This window comes from Tripterygium wilfordii, chromosome 10 (genome assembly GCF_013401445.1).
Source record: "Tripterygium wilfordii isolate XIE 37 chromosome 10, ASM1340144v1, whole genome shotgun sequence".
Taxonomy (NCBI): domain Eukaryota; kingdom Viridiplantae; phylum Streptophyta; class Magnoliopsida; order Celastrales; family Celastraceae; genus Tripterygium; species Tripterygium wilfordii.
In genome coordinates this window covers 10703007-10714394 of record NC_052241.1, presented here as the reverse complement: position 1 = coordinate 10714394, position 11388 = coordinate 10703007, and the positions used below count along the sequence as shown (strand labels likewise).

The window sequence follows — 11388 nt, the reverse complement described above, 5'->3', positions numbered from 1 at the left end:
CCATGTTATCCGATATTCATTAGCTTCAACAATCTGGCATTTGTGATCTATATAATTTCTATCACTTCCCATTTTCCAATCTCAACATGGTAAGGTAGACCAACCGCGGATGAATGAACTCTGCAATTCTAAAGACGATCAAATTTGCATATGAAACAATCTAACAGAATGATAAAGTGCAAATAGAATATGACAGAGTGACGTGTCACACCTCCCAAATCGTTGAATGAGAATACGATAATCCTCAAAATTAGAGACATTAAACACTATCTCAATGTAATAGGGTTATGGCTCTTCATCACATGATTAACTACTTTTTCTTCACATGATTTACTACTTTTTCTGACCATTAGCCAAAAGTCATTTTAGAGAACATACCATTTAGGGTAAAAAGACAAAACTATAGTTCCTCGAATCATGCTTTTAATGTGTTGAGGAAAATAAAGTAGTCTCAGTTGGAATTGATCACTATTATTGCAATGATCATCATTTCTTTTATATATGATTAATTTAGTTGAATATGTAAACGCGTCTCTTCCAACTAGGGCTCCAAATAACCCTGTCAAACCATACCGATCGTTTAGTCGATGATTGTCAAATACATGCTAGTGAGAACCGATAAAAAAAAATAAAAATAAAAATAACAACAAAACTGCCAATAACCAATCGACAGGTCGCCGATCTATGAAATTTAAGTGAAAAAACCGACAGTGGACACCCTACTTCCAACCATGCATCTATGATGAAATTACCAGTTAATACCTGGCTTAAAGAGAGGGATATTCAGGCATAAAGACATGCAAAGATAACAAAGTACAAGATGAGGCAGGCTTGTCTGAGGGGGGGCCATACAGGGGGGTGGGGGGCATACCTTGTACCACGTGCATTCACCAGTTTGCCCCATGACTGATAGGGATAGCTCATCGTATTCTTGTTTCTGTCACCCTCCGAGCCAAAGAAGTCAAGATGACCATAAGTTTGCCTGTGATTTGTAGATATATTCTAATGATATATTCAAGATTTGATTCCTCTTCATAATATACAATAATACTTTATCACCCTCTCTGACGTTAAACAATAAGCATACCCAATTTCACTTATTGTCCTTCAATTATATCTGCGTATCCATGCAAATCATATCCACTTATATTCATCAAATGTAAATATGCATGACTTCCATTCTAACATGGCACATAACATATTCATACAACATAAGTTTGCGGTTGATAAAGCTGTGTGTAAATATATATATATATATACACACACACACACACACACACACACATATTCTCCGTTTACTGCAGAATGAAAATAGCAGGCAATACTGCACTGTTTTTGATACGAAAAATGAAAGTAGGAAATACTTGGTTCTGTGTATAATCAGTTTCCGAGAAATTCTTTTCTCTAGTCACTTTATAATAATAGGGAGGGAAAAAATGGATAGTTTTAAAGAAATGTAAGAGCTTTTTCTAAAGATGGGAAGAGAGGCAGTAAAAACCTGTGTGTGAGCGTGGGTTAAAAGGGAACTAAGCTTTGATGGTGCATGTTTATGCGAATTTGTGCAGGTGGGATGGTGGTCCGAAAGGTAATAGTAACCAAACCCTAAAAGAAAAAGAGAAGGAAAAGAAAAGAAAGGAAAAAAAGAAGAGGAGATGGAAAATGATGAGAGAAAAATGTCAACGGCGATGGAAAGAGATGCTCAATACAACTTTGAAAATTTTAAATTCATAATTCTCAGTCACTTCTTTTTCTCAATTTCTGTGCATGTCCCCCACATTAATTAAACATTCAATCATGTCTTCTGCATAGACAAATCTATCTCCATCAAAAAAATAATTGGGATGTCATTACCTTAGAAATGCTGTATAAGGCTTTAAAGCTTAAAATTGATAGAAGAGGAGGTCCCATCTAGTTGCTATCGTCCTCTGAATTGATGTGAAACAAAGAAGTTTTGCTGATGAAATCATTTCATAAGTACCTAAGTCACACAAAAGGGTTATTGTTTAGAAGTTCCAATATTTCACAGGATCACAAGCAAGAAGTAAGGTCAGCTACCATAACAAAGATCAGATACAGAATGTACGTTATATTCACTATGAGGGGGGGGGGCGTGGAAGAGAGAGCCTAGGGATTAATGAAAGGAAGGGTTGGGTGGGTGCTATGGCACATCCAATCTTTTAGCCAGAAAGAATAAGTAAGTTGCAGGGTTAAGGTACAATATACGCTATTTTGCCTGCTAAAAAAGACTCTTTTCATCTCCTCTCTGCTGCACAACCAGACAAACTAAAAGCTTCTCTTCTATTCTCTCTTCCTCTATCAAACATAGTTTTGCATATGTCATCTTCCGTCAGGGAATCTCATCTCTAACAAACCTTCCTTTTCCCTTTGTTTCTTTTCCTTCTGATCCCTAATAATGATCAAATACCTTTTCTTTTCTGTGCTTGTCCCTCTTTTCCTCTTCGGCTGCAAATCCCCATGCAACACTCTCTCCCACAACCCCTCTGAAGTTAGAATCACCATTTAATTACAAATACAGAAGTCAATAATCTATATCCTCACAGCCTCTTCAAGTATACATAGCATTTTTCATAGCTGCTTTAATACAATTTATTTGAATAGCCCAAATTTCTCAATCACTGTTGAATCTTCGCTAGCTCAACAAATAATATCAATATTAACAACAAAGGTGGCAAAAAAGATTCAACAACGTAGTAATTTCATCATGTAAAAGTCCTGCCTCTCACTGTATCTTTCACAATGTCTATTATTCGCTGGCTAATACGGTCTCCATCTAACAACATATCATCTATGCAAAACCCAAGATTGGAATTCTGGCAAGTACGTGGTGGTAACTTCCTATAAGTTTGCCTTTTGTCTGGCCTGTCGTATAGGTCGATTAATGCTCCAAACACACCTGATATTTAGATTCTCTTCTAAAACTACTAAGCCTACCATTTCCCTTCATATGGGCTCCAATTTAAACAAATGATATATACTTAAAGAGAACAATAAAATAAGCACTGTACATTTCAAAAAAGTATTCTATTCATATGCTCAGCTGGTAACAGTCCTTTGCCAAACATGGATACCAAATAAGAGAAGACAAAATTTAAATTCAGAATTTGAACAGCACAAAATTTTAGATGCGTTGATTCACTTGCAGTCAGAGTTACTTTGGAACAGATATCACGTACAAGGCTGATATATGCAGCAATGATTTGTAAATGTACATAATTTTAGATCACTCACTTGTGAAAGTATTGACTGAGACAGAAAGCTTCAGCAGTGAAACGCATTGATTTACTCTCCAGATCATATGGGGGACCATTTTCTTTGATGAAGCTTGCATCACTGGACCTCTTATCCAGCCTTAGATTTTTGCACATTACAGTGTACTCCCAAATATTTATCTAACACATTCTTAAATACCTGGAAACAGATAATAAATATAACATTTCACAATTGAATGCATATTATGTTCACAAATAGGAATTAGCCAAAATATTCTTTATGTTGGATTATGAATTTTAATGCAACTGGATTCAGAAACTATATCTTTTACCTCCCACTTCACATTTTACACTGGTGCTCATATATGAAGGTTGAAGTAAAGATAAAGATGCAGATGCAAAAGAACTAGTACACATATGCATCCACTTAGATGAAAGATGCTGAAGAACCAAAAAAAAGTAAACAAACACTGCGACTTCAAAAAGAATGTCCATTTGGGAAACAACCAATGTGGTCAAAGTTTAGTGAAATGTCAAAGCATCTGAAAGAATCAAGAACTACAAAATGTAACGAGCATCATGAAATAATTACATTAGCACGTTAACGAGCAATGGACAACCATTTTTGTGGAAAACATCTGATGAACAATGGAAAACTGTTCCTCATCTTGATAACAAACAGGTAAAACACCTAAATTCATAATTCGTTTACTTCCTACTGCCTCTTGTCTCTACAATACCTCCACAAAGTATCCTTGTTGACCAAGTGACCAGCAATACTATCAACATCTTCAACTGTACTGATTTATTGACCTATCAAAACTCCACTGATTTACAGCAACAATGCTTCATCTATTCTTATGAAACACCCCTACATGATTGATTATAAAAGATGGGTTTTAATGACATAAATACACTTAAAAGTCAGGGGAAATCACCATCTGATGGAACCAAGAATCTCTCAAAAATTCCAGAAATATCTAGATATCTATATACAAAACTAACAAATGGGATTAGCAGTATATTAATATGAGTAACTGCAATGACTTTAAACTACAGGCTAGTGAACGTGAATTAGACATATCTATCAATGCCAGTGCTTGACAGTTATATAGATGGCAATATAAGAACAACAGCACGAATCGATAAAACCAATAGGAGTGAGCCAAACATGCAGCTATTGCTTGCACAAAGAAGCACGGCATTAAACATATTGAAAGCATTAAGCATCTATTCAACTTCACATTTTGAAGCTGATAGAAACTTTGAAGCCCATATAGCAGTGCAAGCTGAGACGTGCATGAATAGCAATTTAATCACCTTTTGCAGGTAAAACCTGTGAAACTATGTTTTGGTTTCAATGATGTCTTGAAAGCTCTTTTAGGCAGTTTCGGCTTTTAAGCCTGCACATAGACATGATCCATGTCAAAGACGCACATCGCAAGGATAAAATCAGCTTCAATCCATTGCTTTCTATGTAAAATACAAGGATTGTGCAATAGCAAGCCTACTTGCCTAGAAATTCTATATTCTCCAGTTTCTTTAATTTTTTCTACAACTATTTGTAATTTTTTTTAATTATCAACGAAACAGATATGGCTTCTGTTCTTTCAGGCCCTAGAAATTTTATTTTAAAATCACAAACCATCTCATAACGATCATCCATCTCCAGATGCCTAAAATCCATAAATCATCATGGAGTTGACAGTTTGACATTCATGGGTAACATTACACGGGTACCTTACTTTTTTGAATCACAAGATATGACATTGTTGTCCTAAGGTCCTGCCCATTCTCCTACCCATTCTCTACCAACCAAAGATAGAGGGAACAAAAAGTGACTGTTTCAAGAAGGCTGAGAGATAGTACACAAATATTATTATGATGCAAATACTTGCCCAACTAACATTAGATAATTCAACTTACATAACAATTACTAGGACTTGGACAGAAGGAACAAGAGTACGACAGGAAAAACAGAAAAGAGACTAAAGGATACACCAATACTGAGTAGTAAGGTTCATGGCCTCTAACAAGTTCATACAGTGGCTTGAAAGCCAAAACTTGATAGAGAGCTAAGCCAAATATCAAAACAAAAGTGAATATCAGTCTCTTTGTCTTGGCAATATCTGTTATCCTCTCTAAGGAGATCGTCCAGCCAGTTATGAAAGGGCCATCAACGCTTTAGCCTGCTTAGAAATAGCCTCATATGGTGGAATGCATTGCAGATCTGTGGGATGCAATCATGCAACAACGGTTATTCAGGAGAAAACCAATCAAGGACAGAACCACATTGTAGCATGCCGATTTCATGGAATGCTAGGTTTGCTCTCATATATCTCTCTTGGTTCAAGTACATCTGGGCAATACCGGTTGGAAAGAACTTCGACTTGCTCAGCAAATGACTTGTTTCCATATGCACCTAAGTGTTTGACCATTTGCCCCCATCTCTTTCGACATACATCTCCAGACCTATGCTCCAAGAGCTTGTCCCAGTCTACCTCTTCCATGCAGCAAGCATCCAAGTTATTAAGCTCAATCAGCAAGCGATAATCGTCCGTATCAGACCATTTACCTTCAGCTACCATAGGTGATGTTAATTGGTCATACCATTTCATGCAGCAAAGTGCACTGGCTCTGGTTAACAACTTGTCACTAATAGCCTCCCAGCTGATATTATCTCGTAGCAACCCATGCTTGGATTTCTTTTCCTGTAAGGCCTTCATATGGAGATCCACATTTACTAAATCAAACAAATTCTGGTACTCATCTTGGGACCAATGTCCTTTCCTTGTATTGCGCAATTTTATTCTACGCCATGTATCCTTTACATGAATCCTATGCTTTTCCATTTCACCAGCTAACATTTTCCAATCTGATCCATGTTCTTCATGGAACTTCCTGACCTTTTCATACTCTTCAGGAGTCCACTGACGCTTCTCGCCTCTTTCGAACAAAGTATGGGCTCGATAATATATACTTTCACGGGGCCTCCAAGGTAAGGCAGCAGCTATTTCCTTCCAACACTGCCTCGTTTCAGGGTGAGATTTGCAGTTTAAAACCATCTCAACACCTTCTTTACCTAACCTATGAGCCTCTATATATTTGAGAACAGCTGCTTTAACCATCTCATCTTCCTGAGGCGAGAATCGCTTACCATGCACTAAGCCATCTTCCTGATCATTCTTCTGATTATTAGGACCATCAGATAACGGAAAAACCTCCACATGATCACTAAAACTTACTCTCCTAGTTCTGTCTTTGCTTATAGATTTTTTTGATGGGGCAATAATATCACCATCCTTTCTGGTTCTTTGCACTCCTTCAAGACCTTGTTCATCTGAACCAATTTCAATTGACAGTGTCTTATTCTTCTCTTTCTCTTCATCCTCTTGCTTCTTCTTTTTCTGCTTCTTCTTCGTCTTCTTCTTGTAGCAGTTATCGTCTGAAGCATCAACAAATATTTTTCTATCCACATTCTTAGTTAAACAGGTATCTCCTTCATGCTCGACAAACTCTCTCTGTTCTACTACATAACTTTCCTCTTTAGGTTCCTCAGCAGAAATCTCCTGTGACAAAGCTTCCATTGCACCATCATGATTTTTCCTCCTCTTCTGCTTTTTCTTCCTTTCCTTCCTTGAAGACTCTGCCTTTTCCATTATATTCTCATCCAGCAGCTTTTCTCCCTCCCCATCAGTTATGTTGTTTATATCCATGATATGACCACCATCCTTATCCCTCTTCCGTTTTTTCTCCCGTTTTTTATATCGCTCTTCCCCATCATTAATCACAATCTCTTTTCCATCAGTCATCACTTCCCTCAGAGTTGCTTTTCACAACCAAATCAACCTAAAAACCCTAGAGTTGTCCCAGATTATTCACAACTCCCAAAACCCACACCATAATAAACAGAAACACAGACCTAGATCGGTAAAGCAAAAACACAAATTAAATAGGTCAATCACCAAGTGAATGAATAAGATTTAGTTTCTAGAAATCACCGGTAGCCGTCTGAAAATCACCGGCTACCGATTCAAATAAACAGTCATTCAACAATTCTAGTGTTCGAGGAAGAAAAACTTACTTTGAAATCTTTCAATCAGTAGCCTACTGGAGACGCATGTTTAGACGAGAAGTTGGCACGAAGGAGAAGGAGAAAAAGTGGTAGTCCGCACAGTTCTTTGGAGAAGAAGAAGGGACGTGCTCAAAGGAGGAGAAGCTCTGTCACTGTGCGCGAAGGAGAAAAAGCCTGAAGGAAAAGAATTTACCTACAGGTTAAAAAGAAAACGACGTCGGTTAGAAACAAATACCTTTAATGTTAATCCACAAACCCCCTTATGTGAATGTAAACCTAAATAAACAATCTTTATTGTGGAAATAAAAATTGTGTTCTCATATTTTGATCTTGAAAACAGAAAAGCAAGTATGGAAACCTGCAAATAGTCGAGGCTGCCATTAGAGGGATTCCACCTGGAGAATGCCTTCCACTCCTTGACGCATCCAACGAACACCTTAAGAGATAGATAGGGAAATAACAATAAGAAAATGAAAAAATGTGTAAGAATCGATGAATAACCAACTACTGTAATATCGTATATATGTACATGAATAGAGCATGAAATTACCGCGAGAACGTTTCAAAATTCAATCTGGGAAGCGAATTCAGAGGGAGATGGAAGTTGTTGAGTTTGGATTCGCAGAGACGACTCCATTTTCCTTGTTTCTGTAGGGACAAGCTCCCGCAAGGAATTAGCTATGTAGCTTCACCAAGCTCTTCTACTTTTGATCTTCACACAGGTCCGTCTAGGTGTTTAACAGTGGGCTCGCGATATTTAGTGACTAGGCCCGGATCTCTATTGTTGGGCCGAAGTTAGGCCTAAATGAGAGCAGCCCAGGTATAAAAGGATATATAAATGAAGTCCAAACACCTCTAGTAAAAATGATGTCTTTTTTTTTTCTTCCTAAGAACCAATGATGACAGTACAAAAGGAATAAATTCATACAGACCCGTAGTTCAGACACTTCGAATTGTTGATTCATCGCCAAAGATGGCTTAGAACCAATAGTTCATTATCTAATGGATTTTTCCGTTATAATACTCTATCCGAGAGTTATCAGTATTTATCAAATATGTTCCTATCTAACAGAACGCTATTGGATCAAATGACAAAGACAGTGTTGAGAAAAAGATGGCTTTTCCCGGATGAAATGAAAATTGGATTCATGTAACAGGAGAAAGGTTTCCTATTCCTTAGGCAGAAAGATATGTGGCCATGAAATAGGGATTAAGTGGAACAGAATTGACTGGGTGGTAGAGTCGTGTAAACAGTTAAGAGCAAAAAATATCCTTAATATTGTTTGGGTTTGATTATTAACATAGTATTGGAGTAAATACTCGGTCCATTTGAACGTGACATTTACTTGTTCATTTGTTGAGTACGACATAACCTAAACCACAAATGCGGGGGTGTTAAGAATATATCTTAGTATCCCACATCATATTGACATAATGCAATAGTGTAGTGTGTAGTGTACAAATAAAGTCTTAGCACCTCTCATAGAAGTTTGAGGGAAATAAAAAAAACGAAAGAAAACTTCAAAATGAAGCAAAATAAAATTTTGAAGCATTCCATTAAAAGCCACCAAGTTTTGCACATTCAAGCTTGATTTGTTAAATGATAAAAAAAAAAAAAAGTAAATTTAAAAAGCATTCCATAACAATGCATGCCCACATTAAAAGGAAAGCCACTAGGATATCCGAGAATTATTTTTGTTTATGATATTCACATAGCATGTGTTAAGTACGCGCTTTGAATCGAATGGGAAAGTTGTTATTCCCATATGGGACAGGATCACGGGAATGGCGGGAAGTTCATAATAAACGCGAAACTATTAGTATAAGCCTACAAGACCTACATGCATGCATGCCCTAATACATGATTCTTTACTAAATTGCCCTTGTAGACTTGTATTTATTTATTTATTTTTAAATAGCAAACGATAATATTCTTCTTTTAATCATGAAGCTTTATTTTTCTTTTCAAGAAACTTCGATGACCCAAACATATTAAGGAGATGATTGGGAATGCAATTAGTCCACTGAATTTGATGGAGTATCCGCTTGACACAATAATGTGTAGTCATTTTAACAATATATTATGAATTTAAGCGAGTGCTTTTGAGATTTATCATTCTCTCAAAATTTCGTGATATAAATATACTACGTTTATCCACTTTCAAACAAGGAAATTTATCAACATATACTCGTCCCCGAAGACGTGTGGGTCCCACGATAATTAGCACATATAGAGGATCCATTGCCGTCCCATATCCAACATTATGTTCATTAGAGGCTTTGTGACAAATTAATAAAGAGTTTTTCCAAATTGTCGAATTATTTTACTTTCTCATAAAGTCAAGTGGTTGAAGGAAACACACATATACATATCAATGGACTAATTATCCTAAGCCATCACGCCCATGCATGTACGCAAGCTATTTCTCAAAGTCAGAACGATGGCATTCTTTAGTCTATGAGCCAATAATATTATTTACTGCTTCTGGTCTAATTCTAAACCATCACTAACTAACGTGTAGATTACGATAAGAAAAGAAAAGAAAATAAAACACTTGTTCTATGTTAATTTATTTTAAATAAGCACCGGCCGCAAAGTATAAAATATGAAGTGCATGTATCGATATGACACTGAAATTAATTGGTGTTTTTTTGACAGATTCTAGGTTGTAATAGAAGACTTGTCCACTATGTTACCTCGGTGGAAGTTGTAAAAAATTACTTATATGGAACAGTACTTTAATATCTTGACATATTGTAGGTTATAATATTCGAAGACTTGTCCACTATGTCACCTCGCGGTGGAAGTTGGAAAAAATTATTTGTTGTTGGGACGAAATACGGAATGTCGATATATATACCCTCAACGTAGGATATTGTGTATTTTATTTCAAGAAAATGATCTCGTTTCCTCACTTAAATTCATGACATATTAGAGGTGAGAAAGTGAATATTCAAATAACCAAACTATATGTTAAACAACTAATCAATAACATTGTCGCCTTAAATTAGGTTTCCCATCATTCTTTGTTAATCACCAAATTTAGCTTTGCCTTTTAGTACAAGATAATTAACAAGCATGTATGTCTCTTTCATCTTCATCTTCATCCTCCCTCTTAAGGATCCATACAAGATATTGCATCCAACCTATGTAGATCTCCGAGTACCAAATACACCCATAAAACATATTCAAAAAATATGTAGAAAATTTATGTCATGCAGATGTTCGTAAACAATAATGTTCGCTTTTTTTTTCACAAAAGTTAAGAATTACTATTTTAATACTAGACCAGGGGAGGATGCAAAGAATGGTTTGAGGGGGGCTTGTTAGTGGTGGAACCACGAATTCATAGGAGGGGGGAAAAATTGATGGAGATTCGATGCCTCTAAAAATTTTTTTTAGGGCTTAATACCGACAACAAAAAATAATCAAAAGAAATTCATATATTAATATGAGCTTATGTTGTGTTAAATTTAAATGGGCTTATTCTTAGATATGTATATGTTATGGTACACTAGTAATTTTTTTTTTTCAAAATTTCAGGTAGCCCACCCTAGGCTAGCATTGTCTTCGCCCTTGTACAAGACCAAATCCACTATTTTAATCCATTTTCATAATCATTGGATGTGAAAGTCCGTATATTCCGCATATGAGAATTTAAATATATATATGTGTAAAATTTCACAATATATATAAATGTCCACATTTTAAGTCCATCCGTATTTTAGATATGCTCATATGCATAAGATAACTCCTTTATATAGTATATTATACCTTTGTCATGAAGGAAAAAAATTTAAACAATTAAGAAAATTAAATATAAGGTCAGTTCTGTAATTACACCCGATAATTTAAAACAATAGAACCAATTTGTTCAGACCAAATCAAGGATGTGGGTCTCACGTCTCGCACGTTCAAATTTCTCGCCGCCACGTCACGTGGACGCCGTGGCAGTCGTGGATTCCGCGCTGACTAGGCAGTTGATTCAGTGTGAATGCGGCAGTCGTTTGGAAGGAGAGGCAGGGAGGAAGATGCAATGAGATTGTAATAAGAAATAAAATAAACAAAAATAAATCGTAGAG

At 36.2% G+C, this 11388-nt stretch overlaps 1 protein-coding gene across 1 annotated transcript; it reads right to left on the bottom strand.

The window, feature by feature from the left end:
• Window positions 1-5072: 5072 nt before the first annotated feature.
• LOC120006929 (cyclin-D-binding Myb-like transcription factor 1) lies at window positions 5073-8000 on the bottom strand. The gene is made up of 4 exons (XM_038857055.1): window positions 7856-8000; window positions 7664-7741; window positions 7315-7498; window positions 5073-7152 (listed from the first exon to the last, which is right to left on the bottom strand). Exon 4 carries the CDS (start codon window positions 7040-7042, stop codon window positions 5540-5542), a length of 1503 nt encoding a protein of 500 aa, XP_038712983.1. The 5' UTR covers window positions 7043-7152; window positions 7315-7498; window positions 7664-7741; window positions 7856-8000; the 3' UTR covers window positions 5073-5539.
• Window positions 8001-11388: the final 3388 nt, after the last annotated feature.

Excerpts from the sequence above, each read along its gene's own strand:
- LOC120006929 (XM_038857055.1), bottom strand. The coding sequence starts at position 7,042 with ATGACTGATGGAAAAGAGATTGTGATTAATGATGGGGAAGAGCGATAT.